Genomic DNA, 18,348 nt, shown 5'->3' on the forward strand with positions numbered 1-18,348 from the left:
CTTACAAAGACAAGGCTTTTAGCAAGAAATGAATTTTTGCCAAATTCGTTTTTCCATTCAGCAGATATGGGTTAACTTTGCTCCAATCTTGGTCTTTTTAAAGACATTTTTTTCCGTTTTTGTTTTTTTGAGATAGTGTTTCTCTGTGTAGCCCTGACTGTCAACTCACAGATAAATTCTCCTGCCTCTGCCTCCAGAATGGAATTAAAGGTGTTTGCAACCACGGTCCAGCTTGAAGATGGTTTTGTAAGAGGAGATAAGCAGAGAGAACTTCTGGGTTGTCCTATCATGTGCATGTGAGAAAGGACCCAGTACTCTTGCAGCGGAGTCGGAGGGCACTGAAGGGGAACATATCCCTGAAGCAGTAGGAATGCGCTGGGCCAGAGGGAGGAGGGCAGTTGAGGCAGAGGTGATAGGAGGGCCAGAGGAACAGAGACAAGAACAAGCAAGGTGCGTTTAAGAAAAGGCAAGCGCTGACTTGTAGGGACTGTCTAAGTTAGGGTTTCTATTGCTGTGAAGAGGCACCTTGATGACCAGGGCAACTATATATATATATATATATATATATATATATATATATATATATTTTTTTTTTGAGACAGGGTTTCTCTGTGGCTTTCGAGCCTGTCCTGGAACTAGCTCTGTAGACCAGGCTGGTCTCGAACTCAGAGATCCGCCTGCCTCTGCCTCCCGAGTGCTGGGATTAAAGGCGTGCACCACCATTGCCCGGCTCAGGGCAACTCTTAAAAAGAAAACATAATGGGGAGGTTTATAGTTCAGAGTTTTAGTCCGCTAATCATCATGGTGGGACACGGTGCTGGAGACAGAGCTGAGAATTCCAAATCTTTCATCTGCAGACAACAGGAATGAAGTGAGACACTGGGCAGTCTCTTGAGCATAGGAGATCTCCAAGTCTGCCCCCATGGTGACACACTTCCTCCAACAAGGCCCCACCTCCCTATGAGCTTATGGGGGAAAACTGCATTCATATGACCATGAGGACAGAATGGAGAGAAGTAAATGGAGCCTGAGAAGCAGATTAAAGGCAAATGATCTAACTTCCTGTATGCAGGGAGTCCGGACTTGCTGATGAATCATTCTAGTCTCCCGAGGGATTGGACATTCCGGGCATTCGTACACACGTGTTGAATTAGTGGCAGGCAAACAAGGCAAGCAGTTTGTTAGATAACAAACAAGTACTTTATACATCCCACTTCTCTTTGGGTTTTCTCTTCTGCACAGAAAGATGCCAGTAAAGAGAGATGTGTGCATGTGGGGGGGGGTGGTGAATATCACTTGTCACACTCAAAGGCTTGTCCCTCGTTTCGTGGTAATTACACGCCAGTTTAAGAGAGAACTTAAGGGGCAGCATGGATCCAGTGAGAATCGGGAATGTTGCAGATGCTTATTTGTTTTCCGGGCAGGATCTCTCTCTGGAGCCCCTGCCGGCCTCTGCCTCGGAGGGCTGGCACAAAGGGATGCACTTCTGACAAGTCGTTATTGAAGGCTTTTGAAAGTTCACAAGATCAGATTAAACACGGTGCCATCAGCTATCTTAATTTTGTTTGTAGTCATCGCCTTCCCCGTCAGTAGCACCATTTTCAATCACTGTCTTCACCGTCACCATTCCAAGGATTATAAACTCAGTGGAATTCCTGGTTTTTAGAAGTCTAGAAGCCAGGAGAATAGATGCCAGTGTTAACAAATCCAGAGAATGCACACGCTGATATAATCAAGTTAAAGTAATATTCTCTGGGGATGGATCCCCTTGGGATTGAGAGGGTACATGGTAGCCTTCCTGGAAGTTTTGGACTTTAAAGTTGGCTCCAAAACCCTTAGGGCCAGGTCTCTTCTCCAAGAGTTCTGGTGGAAATTTCCTTTATGTTCAGATTAGTGATCAGAGTGGACTATTCCGGTTACCACTGAGTGGAGAACAGAATTCAGGATCGTGGATAAGGAATATTAAAGGATTCTTTCAATGGCTCAGGTTTATTTGGCTACTTACTAATAGAAGCATGGATGTAAATTAAAAGGTCAAATCTCTTGCCTAAACCAACCATATCCGCCCTAGGGAGAAAGAAAATTTTTCCAGATCAAGATACTGCGGCTCTGAGATGGAGGACATGAGCGGGGTGAAACCCTTGGCCACGTTCCCTCTGCCCCGACCTGCTATTGAGGAAGGTAGTATACATTTCCCAGGGATTTATTGATGCCAGAGGGGCTAGTCTTCCGGGTGGAAGTGAAGGAGTGGGTTGGGATTGGGGGGAGTAGGAAGTCAGTCTCCGACGGCTGACAGTTTGGGGAGAAACGCTCCGCAGCGCCGAGCAGGAGCGCGAGCAGCGTCATTGAAGACCCAGTGGGCCAGCAGTGGACCTCGGACACTCAGACAACTTCCGGGTTTGGAAACGCTCCACCTTCCTCTGGAGCCAGCGACGAGGTCTCCAGGCGCGTGCGCCGTCGCTCGGGGACCGACCCAACTTACCCTAAACAACTAATCGGCTCCCGGGCCCGCTCGGGGCGTACCATTTGTTTTACTCAGGGGGAGGCGACGCTCCCCTTCCTCAGAGAGGAGAGTGTGAACTCGCTCACGGCGTTAAAAGTTCTGGGAAGAGCGAGGTCCGGGAAGGCCCGAGGAACTCGGCGGAGGACGAGCCGCCCAGCCCCGCCGAGGCGCTGAACAAAGTGGCACGCCCCGATCCCAGCTGATCCACCGGGCTCCAGCGGCGACTCCCCCCTCGCCCCGCCTCCCCCGCCCCGGGCGAGACCATCGCGCCGCCTCGGGAGGGGTGTCCGCTAGGGGAGGGGGCGGAGCGGCCATTGTCCGGTCAGCACAGCCTAAGGGGGGGAGGGGAGGGAATTACGGAGCCAGCCGGGGCCCCAGGCGTCACAGCCGGCCGCTGCGACTCCACAGCCGGCGGGGGCTCCGGGTTCTTCACCAGCCGGTCCCGAGCTCGCCAGCTCGGCCGCACGGAACAGCGCTGTGGCTGGGGAGCGGCGGAGAGAGCGGCTGAGGACGCCGGGTCTCCCTCGCCCGCACGGCCCAGCTCCTCCTCCGCAGCTCCCCTCCCTCTCCTCACCGCTCCCCCCCTCTTCAGGCCGAGTGGTGCCGCCCGCCTCCAGCTGACCGGCCTGGAATCCCGGCTCCGAGCCCCGGACTCGCGCCCGCCTGCGCGCCCGCTCCCTCCCCCTCCCCCCGGCCCGCGCCCCCCCGCCGCTGCCGCCGCCGCCGCCGCTTCTTTCGAGCGGGGCCCAGGCCCAGCCGCCGCCACCGCCGTCGCCTCCGAGCTCCGCCGCCGCCGAGCACCATGGGAGACGCCGGGAGCGAGCGTAGCAAAGCGCCCAGCCTGCCTCCTCGCTGTCCCTGCGGCTTCTGGGGGTAAGTGTGGGGGCAGGGTCGCGGGCCTAGGGTGGGGGTGGGGGACCCGAGGGAGGCCGGAGCCCCGGGAAGCTGGGCCCTGGAAGCCGGGCCTCGGGGGAGCGGGCGGGGACCGCGGCCTCGGCTTGAGGAGGGCCGCGGGCAGGGGACGCTGAGGGTGGGCTGAGGAGGAGGCGGAGGCGGCGGCCTGTCCGGGCCGCTCTGCCCTCTGTGGGACTCGCTGGCCCGAGGCCGGCTTTGGGTGAGGGGCCACGGACGAGGGGGGAGGGATGAGGTGGCGGCGCTGGCACTTCACGATGGGGCAGAGCTGCCTCCTTTCCTTTGGCCAGTCCGCCTCCCCCCCATCTTGCTGTGAGTTGGTGCCCAGCCATCAGGAGGGTATTTCCTCTTGACTTTTTCACCTCCCCTCCTTCCCTGCTGCTCCCCGGGAGATTTGCATCATCACTTCCTAAATTATATCTCAGTCCCCATTTGCTTTTAGGGAGCTGTTCACACGTCATACGTTTGTACAAATCCACAGTCCAGAATTCGGGCTTGGAGAGTAAAGTCAATAGGATCGTTGAGGGTCTTACTTTTATCTGAAATACGTATCAGGGAGTCTGTAAAAAATCTCCCTGTCCAAATAAAACAAAAAATAACAACCAAAAAACCCCCAAACAAATAAACACCCTCCCTCCCAACCGAACCGAAAGCAGAAACTTCTTAAACCTCAAGCCAGCTTGGCTTGTGGAATGTGAGAGCCGGTTTCCTCATTGGCTCTCAAATTCCTCTTTCCTATTAAAAAAAAAAAAAGTTTACAGCACAGAATGTACTGTAATTACAATTAATTCCATACCACATTAGGGTGGGTTGTGTGTGAGGGGAGAGACAGAGACAGACAGCACCCCCTCCACCCCCAGTAATAGTTTACATTGTCCTTGGAACACTTTAGGTTGTATAGATTGTCACGTAACAGGTGCAGTCATCAAACCTCATGGCTAGTTCTCTGTAAGAGTAAGGGCAACTTCCGTGCTTCAGGCTTTCTGTCTTTTTTTAAAGACTGCATCGGGACATTTAGGAATGGCAGTTTCTAGTGGAGACATCTTGGGGAATGGCTGTTCTGTATGCTAGGAATGGATAATACAGAACTTAAAGATCTGTGTAAGAGAGCGGCATTTTAATGTAAATCTTGGTGGGAGTTTTCCAGTAAGTGAATCCTCCTTTTCAAAAAGTTCTGAGTGGAAGGACATTAGTCAAGAATAAGTTGTAGCATTACCAAAGACTCTGAACGTGTAAAAGTATTTCAGCTGTAGAGTCTTCATTTTAATTTGATTTAAAACATTTAAAAAATTTATCTTGAATTTCTTTATAAAAAAGTTGCAAAAAAAAAGAAAAAGAAAAAGAAAACCTCAACCAAAGTGAACCAGATCCAAAGGCTTCACAGCTTAGTGAACTTCTCCATACAGTTAGAGTTGCAAGAATTATTGGGTTTCCCGTGAAGTGCAGAAGTGTTTTGCATGGACAGTCCAGCTCTCATAGGAATATTACAAGGGAGGGACCATTATCTGTTCCTGGATGGGGCAATCCATACAGAGGGTGGTTAGATTACTTGCCCCTTCCTATAGGGAGTGCAGGGTGTGGTGGGTGAGTGCTTGAGAGTGGTTAGTGCCCTCATATTTATGACATCACTTTGAACAGATCTACTGTTAGAAACCCTGGATCGTACCTTACTGTGGGACATATCACCTGGAGAGAGTAGCTCAGAGTGTCACAGAGGTCTTCTTCCTGCTTCCAACCTGTGCTTATGTTCTGGGGACTAATATCATGTGTGAAAGGAATCCTTACTTTCACCAAGGTTTAGAAACTAGAGAAGTGGAACTGCTTGCCTTTAGCCAGCAGATTCTAAGTCAGGCTAAGACACTTTGGTAGCAGACAGCAGAGGTCTTGACCTGAAGCATCCAGGCTTCCTTTATTGATTCTTTCAGTCTGGCCCCTTTATGAACTTTGGTGTGCCTGACCGAAGTAGTGAGCACAGAGTTATTATTTTAACACACCTTTTTAAAGCTTTCCTAAGGCTGATTGTAGACACCTGTGCAGTTTGTATTTCATGCCAGAGTAGCCAAATTGTTGTCTTCATCATGTCATAGCTGATTTTTAATAGTTTTAATCATTGCATGGGCCATAATTGAACTGTGTCCGTGGGGTAAACTTAGAATATAGTCAACACTTTGGTAGTGGTGGGTGAGAGTCTTGTCACATCCTCAGGGATGTGAGGCAGAGAAGTAAGTTGGTAGAGTTACTGGGTTGGTCAGGGTTCTGTGAGAGGGAGGGGCAGCCGCCCTGGTAAGGTGGAGGCGGATGAGAGCACCCTGGAGAAAGTGAGAGTGCAGCAGAGACTGTAAGAAGGGTAGGGGGGAGGAAGAGGAGGAGGAGGAGTGTTTGAGGCCAAAGTAGGGAAAGTGAGGGAGAGGCTGAGGAACTGAGTGGCCCATGGGTAGATTGTGAAGAGGAGTCAGCTGGGGCTGAGGCCCAGTGCTGGGAGAAGTGGTGATAACAGCTCCATGCACGGGCAGTGCTGAGGTCTTTGGACTTTATCCTGAGTGCAGTGAGGGAGTCTGAGCTCAGAGAACTTTGAGCTTGGACTGACATGATGACCTTTGATATGAAAGGTTATTGGTTGGCCTTGAGAGTGGCTAGGTGTGTGGGTGTGACTGTATGTTTGAATGAACGTGGTGTATGTATTTTTGGAATGTTGCCAGGTCTGGAGATACAGCACACCTGTCAGAAGTAGTAATCTGGTCTAGCCATGGCAGTGGCATGAGCATGTTCTGGCTGGGAAGAGCACAGAAACGTGGATGGATTGAGAGTCATCAAGGAATCTTTGTCTTTTCTCTTGATGAAAACAAAAAAATATGTTCCTAAGAAATTTTGTGCAGTGCAGCATGCTGGAAGTGCTGGTCTTTAACATCAGCTAGCCAGGGCCCACACCCAGGCACTTGCAGAGGAGCCTCTTTGCAGAATTATTCTGGCACCACGAGAGTAAAGGGAGTTCCTTTAGAATTGTTGCTCTCTCTAGTGACTCAGGCGTCAGTATCTGCTGCTGAGCATTGTCGATCAGGACAGCAATCACAAGGGCTTGGCAAATCAGAGCTTAGAGTTCTTTCTTGTGGGCACACAATAGAAAGGAGAATGCCAGGAGGAGCATACAGTTCAAATGCTTAGAACAGGCAGTTTCCAGCTCTGTGTCTGTTGGGTTATGTTGTGTTATTGGGATGGGTAGTTGGGGTAATATATAGGGACTGTCTCCTCACTGGGAAACTTGCTACCTTGGAGATTGTTGAAGACTGCTCTTTTTATAGAACTTGAAAGTTCTTTGTATAGTAGATACTGTGCCTTTTAGGGTTAAAACAGTTTGTTCCCTGTAACTTGAACTTAAAAGTTTTAGTGAAATATGAACATTGTCTTGGTTCATTATAGACATTTTGTAATCAGTTAATAAAGCACTTATTGATAATTGCCTTATTTGAAATAAAAGTATCAGTACATTGTTTAATGTGAATACACTGTGTTCTTCCCTCTTTTTCTCCTCCCCCTTTTTCATCTTCCCCTCTTTCTCTTCCATTTCTTTTGAGATAGGGTTTTATTATGTAGCTCAGGCTAGCTTGTAACTCAGTGTAGCCCAGACTGCTCCAGACTTCACTCTCTAGGTGCTGTGATTACAGGTGTTTACCATGGTGCTTAGCTTGAAAGTAGCTTCATTTAGATACGAGTAGTATTAATGCATTTAAAATTGTTCATATGCTTTAGATTTACTGAGGTATACTTTTTTCATAAATATTTTAGAAAGTAGATGGGTGTGTTGACCCATGCCTTTAATCCCAGGGTTTGGGACTGTGAGGTTGGCAGACTTGACAGGCAAGTCCCTTTACATACTACATCTTCTCATTAACCCAAGCATCTTTATAACCTTCAAAATAATCAGTAGTTTACCTAGTTAGACCTCATATTTAAATCATTATTCCACAAATATGAGACTAAACTTTGATGGCCACTACCCTGCCGTGTTTTTACTGACTGCGGAGTTTCCGCAGTGTCATTGTGGCTATCTGCCTGTGACAATAGAGTTTAGCATAAGTAACTGCAGTGGTATACTAAGAGTAAAATCAGGAGCAAATACTCGGATTGCTCACCCTAATTAACCTGCTGTCTCAGAATATATACAGTATATTCTTGTTTTATATGTGTGTATGTTGTACACACACATACATACGTATGTATGTATGTATGTGTATGTTGTATGTATGTGTGTGTGTTTTAAGAAGCTCTGGATGGCCTTTAACTCACTGTGTAGACCAGGCTGACCTTGAACGCACAGAGATCCACCTGTCTCTGCCTCCTGGGGGAAGGCAGAAGGAAGCTCCTGAAGTGTATAGGTGTAAGCATATTTAGAAGGTAGTTTGACAGCATGTTAGATATTCATATGGTGACACCTTCATTTCCTAGGTCTGTTGGAGTATCTCTTTATCCTTTCTCACTCAGGTAGTGTCTGTCTTGTGGTGAGTTGTGTTTCTTGGAGGCAGCATATAGTTGATACATGCTTTAAAAAATATTGCTCATATTTGTTTGTGTGTGTGTTTTCCCTGCATGTATATCTGTGCCAGATGCATTGCAGTTTCCTTGGAGGGACTGGAACTACAGATGGTTATTAGCTGCCATGTGGGTGCTGGGGATCAAACCCAGGTCCTTTGGAAGAACAGCCAGTGTTCTTAGCCTTTGAACCGTCACTCCTGGCTTCTATTTTTTGATACAATCTACTAGTCTATGTTTTTTGATTGGGAAATTGAGACCATTAACAATTCCCCCTTTTAAATTTATTTATTTTTGGACAGGGTTTTACTTTGTAAACCCTGTTTGGCCTGGAACCCACTATATAGACCATTGATTCTCAACCTTTGGTGTCAAATGACCCTTTCATTGGGGTTGCCTGATACTATCAGAAAACATAGCTATTTACATTACTATTTATAACAGTAGCAAAACTATAGTTATGAACTAGCAACGAAAATAACGTTATAGTTGGAGGTCACCACAACAATGGGAACTGTATTAAAAGGTTGTAGCATTAGGAAGATTGAGAACCACTGATGTGTAGACCATGCTGGCTTTGAATTCACAGAGAGCCACCTGCCTCTGCCTCTCAGTTGTTGGGATTAAAGGTGCACACCAACACAATTGACCATATTCAGAGTTATTATTGAAAATTGTGTATTGACACAATTTGTTGAATGTACTCCTTGGTTTTCCCCACCTGTTCATCTCAGTTCTAGTGTGGTTTATTCTTTACCTGTTGGATTTGTTTTTCTCTTCATTCTGAAAGATTCTTTCAAGTATATTTTTGTAGAACTGGCTTAGTAATTATAAATTCTTTTAGCCCGTTTTTATCATGGAAAGTTTTTATTTTTTCTCCTCAGTTACGACAGCTTTGCTGTCATAGTTTGGGTTGGCAGTTGTCTTTCAGAGTTTGAACTGTCAGAGTCCCTTCTGCTTTCCAGTTTCATTTGAATAAGCCTCTGTTCTGACGGGCAACACCTTATTTGTGACTTGGTGTTTCTCTCTTGCTGCTTTCAGTCTCCTTTCTTTATTTTATGTTTAGTGTTTTAATTATACTAGGAGGGCCCTGATGCCTCTTTCCAAACTCGGGAAAATTTTCTTTAAATATACTTTAAAAACATTTTTATGCCTTTTAAAAGATTTATTTTTATTTATGTGTATATATATGAGTGTTTGCCATGTGTGCCCTTAGAGGCCTGAAGAATGTCTTGGATTCCCTGGGTCCCCTGTAGCAAGAGTGACAGGTGAGTTTACAGTAAGTTGCCGGACAAAGTTCTGGGAACTGAACTTTCCTCTGAAAGAGTGAGTGCTGCTAACTGGGGAGACATTCCTCCAGCATGTTCTCTGTTTTTAGAACTGGATTCTCCTTTTGGGCCTATTATCCTTAGGTTTGTTTTTTTTTCAGTGTCATATGTATCTTGGAATTCCCATTGGTACCTCCATTAGTTTGTCTTTGTCCTTGTTTGATCCAGTTTCTCTACCTTTTCATCGAGTTCAGGAATTCTTTCTTCTCCTTAATACCTTCTGTTGGTGCTACTTTGCATACAACTCTTCGACTTACTGTATTTTCTTATTACAGGTTTTCAGATAGTTTTTTTTTCTTAAAGTCTTTCTATCTTTGTTGAATTCCTCTGTCAAATATTGCATCATCTTCCATATTTCATCCAGCTGTTTGTGTTCTCAATCTAGAACTTACTTTCTGGGAACATACTGTTGTTTTAAATAGCTGTATAACTGTTTACTCTTTTTAAATTTTTTTCCCTTTTTTTTGAGTTTTTTGAGATAGGATTTCTATGTAGCTTTTGGAGCCTATCCTGGAACTAGCTTTTGTAGATCAGTCTGGTCTTGAACTCACAGAGACCCGCCTGCCTTTCCTCCCAGTGCTGGGATTAAAAGCGTGCACTACCACTGCCCAGCTCTTTCTTTAAATTTTAAATTTATTTCTTTATTTTACGTCCTTCAGTTTCCCTTCCCTCCTATCCTCCCAGTCCTTTTCCCACCTCTTTTTTACCCCCCCCCCCCCCCCGGCCACTCCTCTGTTTCTGTTTAGAAGGCAGGCCTCCAATTGATATCAACAAAACGTGGCATATTAAAGTTGCAGTTAAGAATAAGTACCTCCCCTTGTGTTAAGGCTGGGCCAGGCGACCTAGTATAAGGAATAGGGTCCCAAAAGCCAGCAAGAGTTGGAGACAAGCCCTCCTCCCATATGTGCAGAAGGCCTAAGTCAGTCCTATGTATGTTCCTTGGTTGTCGGTTCAGGCTCTTGAGTTGCTATAAGCCCAGGCTCAGTGGTTCTGTGGGTTTTCTTATGATGTTCCTGACCCCTCTGGCTCCTGTAATAATTCTTCTCTTTAGTAGGATCTCCTGAGTGTGGCCTCATAATGGCTGAGGGTCTCTGCATCTTTTTCCATCAGTTGCTGAATGAAGCCTCTCTGATGACAATTGGGCTGCTCACCAATGTATGAGTATAGCAGAGTGTTGCTAGGCATCCTTGCATTTACATTTTTTTTCCCCTCTCCATTCGTGTTTGGTTCTATTCTAGGTCTCTGGGCCATCAAGCCTCTGGGTCCTTGTGCTCCAGGCAGTGTCAGAATGGGCTCACTCTCATGGCATGGGCCTCAGGCTGGACCAGTCGTTGGTGGGCCATTCTCTCAATCTCTGTACATCCCATAGGCAGGACAGACTGTAGATCAAAGGTTATGTGGCTGGGTTGGTGTCCCAATCCCTGTCCTGAAAGTCTTGCCTGGTCACAGGAGATGGCCAGTTCAGGCTGTATATCCACTATTGCTAGGAGTCTTAGCTGGGGTCATCTTTGCGGATTCCTGAGAGCGATTCCCTTGCACCAGGTTTCTTCCTCACTCCGAAATTCACCCCCTTTCCAGTCATTTCTTTCAGTACTCTCCTCGACCCCCCCCCTCCCCACTTGATTCCTCATCCTCTCCTAGTCTACTCACCAAGTCTCTTCTATTTCCCCTTCCCAGGGAGATCTGAGTGTCTCCCCTTGAGTCCTTGTTACTTTAGCTTCTCTGGGTCTTTGTTCATCTTTTTGAATTTTCTGGGATTTCATTTAATTCTCTCTGACTAGATGCCATTGCAGTGAGATTAGTAGTTTTTGCAGGAGTTCTGTTTTTTTTTTTTTTTTTTTTTTTTGGTGTGTGTGTTTATTATGTTCCTGTGTTGGGATTTACACATCTGGTGTTATTTCTTTACATGATTTATTATTATTTAGCAGAATATTCTTTTATTTTAGAGTGTTCTTGCAGAATTTGGATGTGATAGAGTTGAGTGTATAGTTCAGAAAATGATTCATTAGTGTGGTAGCTGCAGGTGCCTGATAAAAATTTCAGAATTATTCCCTGACTACTTGATATTAACACTATGTAGATATCTACTGTCGAATTAATAACAGTACTCCATTTTACTTGAGTAACTGTTGGAGGATAGACAACCTTGGATAATTCCATGTGGCGCACACTTGTATTTTAGTTAATAAGATTAGGAATGGAAGGGAAATAGGGTGACTAATGATTAAGTATTAGATTAACTTTGAACAGAAAAATAAATCAAGATGGGGGAATTAGGAAAGATGGGATACTGTTAGAGCTAAAATGAAGAGGGGTTAAGGATGAAAGGCAGAAGAAAAGATGCTAGGATCAGAGGGAGCAGGTGGGGTACGCCTGAGGAGAGCAGTGAGGAGTACCTGTGAATAAACACGGGAGTCAAACCTGGGCAGTATAAAAACAAAAGCAGAGTAATCCTGAGACACATGTATGAGTGGAAATTATATGATAGAAAGTAAGAAATAAAAAGAATAATGTCAGAGTGAATTGTTGGCATCATTATATACTGAGTTTTTAAAAAATATCTTGGTACCTTCTGGCTTTAATAGGTTTCAGGGGTGAATTGAGAGCTAGTGGTCTTCAGGCCTCATTGTTCTCAGGGTTCTGGTGTACGTGGGTGGTGGCCTTTCTCGTAGTTCCTTATGGCTTACTCTGCCTTGACTTCCTTTGGTCCTCCAGGTCTTGTGTATGTGAGAAGCTACACTTTCTTTGCAGTTCCTGCTGTCCTCTGCATAGGTACATTTTAAAAGGAAGTAGATTGCTTTATTTCATTTTTGTGATTAGTTCTATTGAAGTGTTTTGTTTTGAACTAGATGTAATGGGTTGTGGATATATTAAGTGAAGTGAAATTAGGCCCATATTTAGATTGAAATAATCTCAAAGTAAATTCTGTTCTTTTATTTACTTATTTTTGAGACAGGTTCTTACTGTATAGCTCTATTTAGTCTCAAATTCAAAGTTCTACCTGCCTCTGCTTCTTTGAGTGCTGTATTTAAAGGTATGCACTACCATGTCCAGCCAAAAGTCTGTTTTTGTAGTGGTTACTAATAAAGTGATTGAGACCTAATTTATTTTTCTTCTTATTTTTAGTAATCAAAGATACTGTTAGCTTAAATAGAAAATATATGTATATATAATATAAATATTATATATTTATATTATATGAAAATATATGTATATATAATATATGTATATTTTTGTGTATATCCACATTTATGTGTGTGTATATATTTTTTCCCTGCCCTGGTTAATTGTCTTTGTCAATTAGCACACAGTATCATCTCATTGTCTCCATCATTGTTGCTCTGTGTCTCATCTGCTAGTATGCTTGACTCCTAGTAGTCAAAGCGGGGTGGGGGAGACTCTTAGACTCCTGCTTCATTAGTCTTGGAATCACAGTTAAATAATCTTGACTAGGACTTTCAAGTTCACATGGACATAGTTTAAATCACTGGGTAATCAGCATGTTTATGTCAGTGATGTCAGTAATTATCCCTCTGTCATAAAATCTCTTTAAACATTTCCCTAAACACAAGACAGCTTGTCGGTGCATTTTTACTGCAATGTTGTGGGATCGAGACTGTGGCATGGTTTGAATGAAGTGTTCGCTCTAAGTATACTTACCTACTTACCCCATTTACCTGGTTATATTTGGGACATTCAGAAAGTATGACACTTGCTTCTTTGACATGATGAAATATGAGGAGATAATTGAAAACAAAATAGAACAACCATACCATGGTATTTATTTCTGTTGGTTTCAAGCAATGTCTGCTAAGAATTAGGTCTAGTTAACACAGGTATTTGTCTTTTGTTTTTTGTATACTGTTCTTTCATCTAGTATCCTCTTTTCCTCATTCATCCTTGGAATACTGCCCTCAAGAAAAAGAGGATAATTCAGTATTTAAGTTAAAATGACACTTTTTTTTTTTTTTTTTGAGAAAGTGTTTCTTGGTATAGTCTTTCCTAACCTGGAACTTGGTCTGTAGACCAGGTAGACCTTGAACTCATATCTGCCTGCCTCTGCTTCCTGAGTGCTGGAATTAAAGGTGTGTGCTACCACTGACAACACGTTTTAAAGAAAGATTTTATTTATTTATTTGATTTTTTCCCCTATGTAACAGCTCTGAATTTTTACTTTTATTAGATACTTATTTTGTCTAGGGGTGTTATGCTTGCATGTTTTTAAGTGTATCAGACAGTGTTGGATCCCCCGGAATGGATGATTGTGAGCCGTGGGAACCAAACTTGGATTCTCTGGAAGAGAAATGTGCCATTAACTGCCAAGCCCCTTATTTCAAACTGTATATATGTGTACGTATCTGTATGTGGTATGTGCTTGTGAGGGCATGTGCCTGTGGATGGAGACTAGAGAGTTTGGATTCTTTGCAGCTAGGTTTACAGGTCTTTGTGAACCGCTAGATAAAGGTGCTGTCAACCAGACTTGGGGCTTCTGGAATAACAGTACTATCTCTTAAGCACTGAACCATTTCTTCAGCTCCAGATTATTATTATCATTATTATTATTTTTAAATTCAACACAACTTTTCCATTGGTTGCCTGGGTATTTCATATAATGCACCTTAATTCCACTCACTTCCCAGTCCACTCACATCCTCTCCTCCCCTCAGCAGTGTGCCCCTTAAAACAACACAGCCAAAACAAGAACAAAAAAAACAAAAAACCTTTTTGCTTTCTATAGGAACTCCAGCAAGACCTAGATGGGGTAGATGCTAGGGGGTGCCAACCCAAGACCCAGCTGTTCACCTGGGGGTAGCTGAGTTGGTCAGTCTGAGCCACTGGGACCTATGCTCATGCTATCAGGATTGGTTCTCCCTTGCCTGTGGTGAGCAGCCCCAAGTTTTAACTAAGAATCTCTTCATAATCCCTAACAGTGTCAAAGTTAACGTTAACTTCAACTTTTCCTAACTGGAAAGATAACAAAGGACTAAAAATATTTCAAAATGATTTTTGAAATGAATACTTTTTAAATCCTTATATAAAAAAGCAATGGACTGTATATACAATAATTTTCTTGGCGTATTAAGAGGGTGATGATTATATATTATGTTATATGTAAATTAATATGTATATTATATGTTATATATTACAGTGTCTGGTTTTATAGTCTTGACTGGCCTGGAACTCACTGTGTAAAAGAGACTGGTCTCAGATTTAGAGATATCCTCCTGTCTCTGCCTCTGAACGTTGGAATGAAAAGTCATGTGCCACCATGCCTGGTCAGAAGGGTGTTTTTTTGTTTTTTGTTTTTTTAAAACTAAGATTTGTTTAAACTAAGCCATAAAGTGATGTAATATTTTGAAATCTTTCAATGACAGATCAAGATTGAAATTTTGTTTTACCTGGGCCAATAGTGGAGTGGTTGTATCTAAAGCTGGAAGCCAAACCTAATAAAATTCTTCCCACACTCCTGTTCTCCTTTCATAACAGGCAAGGCTATCATGTTATGGAACTCAGTTTGTAGTCCAGGTTGTCCTTGGACTTGAGATAGTCTTCTTGCCTCAGTTTCTCTACACTTTAAGGTGTGATTCAATACCTACCATGTTTCTCTTTTGAAGAAAGGTTAAAATTGAACCTTAGCAAAGCCACGTGTAGGAAGTGACCTAATGTTAGAATTTTGATTAGACACTTAAAAGAAAATCCAGGTCTGGCTTATTGAATGATGAAGCAGGTTCTGCCACTGTGGTTTGTAAGAGGCCTTCACCTTAACTGTATGCATGACACTGCTGTCACTTCTACTAGAGTCTTGCTGGACAGGCTCCAAAGCTACAGAGAAACCCTGTCTCAAAAAACCAAAAAAAAAAAAAAAAAAAAAAAAGAAAAAAGAAAAAGAAATAACTTGTGGGATCTGACTCTGTTGCGTGCCTCTGGGACTTCCTGCTGGGTCTTGTCCACCCTTAGCAGCAGAGGAGAGGTGTCTAGTCTCACTGCAGCTTGATGTACCATGGCTGATTGATACCCATGGAAGCCTGGGGTGTGGTGGTGGTGGTGGTCAGGAAGAGGGACTGGGAGGAGAAGAGGGAGGGGAAACTGCAGTTGGGATGTAAAAAACAAATAAGAAAAAGAAACAGCCTATCTTTTCTTAAATAACAGAGTGTGAAGCTGAGGTGCAGATTCCATGATGAAGTTTAGTGGAAATAGTAGCCTCCTTCAGTGGAATTGGTGTTTGATCTGTTAGAAATCCGGGCTTTCTTTTTCCTTCTGCTGAGCTGCGAGGCGCCTTTCCAGCTCCTGACCTGGCACTTGGAGCTGTGTCTGAAGCAGCTGAAGAGCCTCAGCCAACTTCCTTTTTGTTTTTTTCTACCCAACTGATTCCTTCCTTGAGGTAGAATTTTTTCCTCCTTCTTCTGGTGAAGAACAACTTGTTTTAGACATATTTTTATTTTAAAAGATTTCACAATGAATACATGTGGAGGAGAATGCATTAAATATTAAGGACCTTTCTTACCTAAGAGGCCAGTGAAGGGCTTTTCTAGCAAACCCCAGTTCTTCCAGTATTTTCCTAGAAATGAAGGGTGTGTTGAAACTTTGGGAATCTGCTAGGCTCAGTGGTTATTTGTGGGTTTCTGATCCAAAGCTGACTTTACCACTTGACCAATTTCTCTTTGCAAAAGAGTATCTGAAGGTTGTTTTGAGGTTTAGTGAGCTCTAATGTCCATGAATCCCTTACCACACTGCTTGTCTGTGGCAATTATATTTATTGAGGGCTGACTTTGTAACCGTGAGTGAATGAGTGAGTATTGGGGATAGATTAATAGATGCAGAACTGTCTTGATAATCTTTGGATAATTGTATTGACAGTGGTCTTCAGAACACTTAAGATGATGAGGTTGCTGACCAGTATTGGCCCTTTTGGCTGTTGTCTGGAGCTGATCTTATTTAGCTGCGTTGTGTTAAGTACTGCTTTTGTGTTTCGAAGTTGGCTAGGCATCAGAGCATTGTGCGGAAAGTTGTGGGAGATCATGGTAGGGATGTGAGAATGCTGATAAGATAGTTGGAGGGCAGCCAGGAGGGCTTCTCTGGGAAGGAGATGTTCTTGAACTAGATATGAGCAGAAGTTAGCTGGTGAAGAGTGTAAGAAACGTTCTCTGGGCAGGGGAGTAGCATTGCCAGCCCAAATGATTTTTCAGCTGCAGAGTGTGGCAGGATGAAGCCGGGGAGATGAGGGGAGAAGAGGAGGGATGAGAACTTGAATGTGCTTGGGAAGCAGTTGGGAAACACTTAACGATTTTAAGTATGGATGACAGATGATATTTATATTTCAAAAATTTATTCTGGTAGCAGTGTGTAGGTTGAATTGGAAGGTGTAAGAATGAAAACGGAGTCCTGGTAGGGCATTTTCTAGCATATGGTACCAGGTGTGGTATAAAATATGATTGAAGAACATGGTTAAATATTTTTATGTTTTTTTTTTCTTGTACAATTGAAATTGCTCATGGGGCCATGAAAGAATGGCCTTTGTTGACCCTTTGGAAGTTTAATGTGTTTCCTATTTTGTTCTAGTTTCCTGCTTATTAAAGGATAAATTTTGTCATACTCTTTACATTTCTAACAGCACTGAACAGTTTATACCTAAGCAGTAAACAGTGAATGAGTTACGATTTGGTTACCTCCCCCACTTGTTTTTTCTGTTGAGAATGTGTAAAGTTTCAGGCTGTAATTTTACATTTTAATTGAAATGACCTCTCTGTCATCTTCAGGCCTTCTGGGGGTGGAGTGGGGTGGGATGGGGAATACAGAGAGAGATTGTGAAGTGCTTGCTCTAAGTACGCTTCAGTGTTCTCAGGTGCCATGGTCATCCACTCTATTTCTCATTTGAATGGGTAACATTAAAGTCGTGTTTCATCTGCTGAGTAGCCACAGGGACTAGGGAGAATTTTACTTTCAAAGCCAGAATAAGATCTTCATGCAAGCCCTCAGGTGTGAGGTGATCTTTCTGGGAATATGAGATCTACAAGATAACTTACTTCATGCCTGCTCAATTCAGTGCCTAGAACATTGCCTAATAGTGTTAGAAACCTTGGTTTGTAAGTATGTTTAGTGTATTCCTAGAAAGGTACCCCTGAGCCATTGCACCAGTAATGTCTGACTTCCCGGTTACTTTGTGAGGTTGACTATAGATGAAGAGAAAAGATTTGTAGGGCAATTTGGCAGTAGTTTTAATTTACACAGTTATTCTTATGAGTCAGTATTAACCTCACATTTATGCCATCAACCTTTCTTAAATGGTTTTAATTCCCTTAAATAACATGCTTTCATAATTTTTCCTTATTTGTCTAATGATTGGTTTTGAGAAATTACTCATAGTATTATAGAAACAATTATACATTACACTTAATTAGAACTTTTACCATTTTTGAATATTTTGTTGTCTGTCTTTCATCTTCCTCAGTGTGTTCAGGTTGGTAAGTTACCTGAATTGTGTATATGGAGAACTGACTGGCTTGGTGTGTACCAGCTGCTCAGGAGGATAGAACAGAAGAGCTTGAGCTTGGCAGGAAGAATGAAATTTTTATGTTTTTCCTTTAATTTTTTTTACTTTTTGATAATTTCATATGTTATGTTTTGGTCACATTCACCTAACATAGCTTTGTGTCCTCTTTTTTTTTAAGCCATCAAGTGCTTAAATTAGTGCTGCCTATGTAACTAACTCTTGGATGTGTGGCGAAGTACGTGGTCAGCCTCCCAGAGCCAACTCTCTTCTCTTTTGGCAGCTGTCAGTTACCAAAAATTCCTTAGGTAGATGATTTTGGGACCACTTTTACCCTCCATGTTGGTATTTTGTCTGGCTTAAGTTTGCACAGGTCTGTGCATGCTGTCACAACCAGTCCTTTGAGATCATATCATGACCCTTGTTGGAGAGAATCTTTCCATTTCTGCCTCTTTTGCATCTGAACCATGACATTTATATGTAAGGCCATGGTGAGCATTGCAGCACAGCAAATTCATCAGGAAGTTCAGATTAGTGTGACATCATCATGAAAATAGTTGGTATCTGGATTACTGAAAAGAAGCTACAGG

At 43.3% G+C, this 18,348-nt stretch overlaps 1 protein-coding gene across 1 annotated transcript in view; it reads left to right on the forward strand.

Annotated features, from left to right (window-relative positions):
- Window positions 1-3,179: 3,179 nt before the first annotated feature.
- The window catches only part of Zfand3 (zinc finger AN1-type containing 3), a 201,636-nt gene continuing 186,467 nt past the window's right edge, over window positions 3,180-18,348 (forward strand). The window contains exon 1 of the mRNA XM_041634762.1: window positions 3,180-3,376. Within this exon, the coding sequence (XP_041490696.1) occupies window positions 3,306-3,376 (71 nt within the window). The 5' untranslated portion in view covers window positions 3,180-3,305. The remainder of the gene's footprint in view (window positions 3,377-18,348) is intronic.

Source organism: Microtus oregoni, unplaced genomic scaffold (assembly GCF_018167655.1).
Source record: "Microtus oregoni isolate MIOR12 unplaced genomic scaffold, Mior012 000046F_ref0000063, whole genome shotgun sequence".
Lineage (NCBI taxonomy): Eukaryota > Metazoa > Chordata > Mammalia > Rodentia > Cricetidae > Microtus > Microtus oregoni.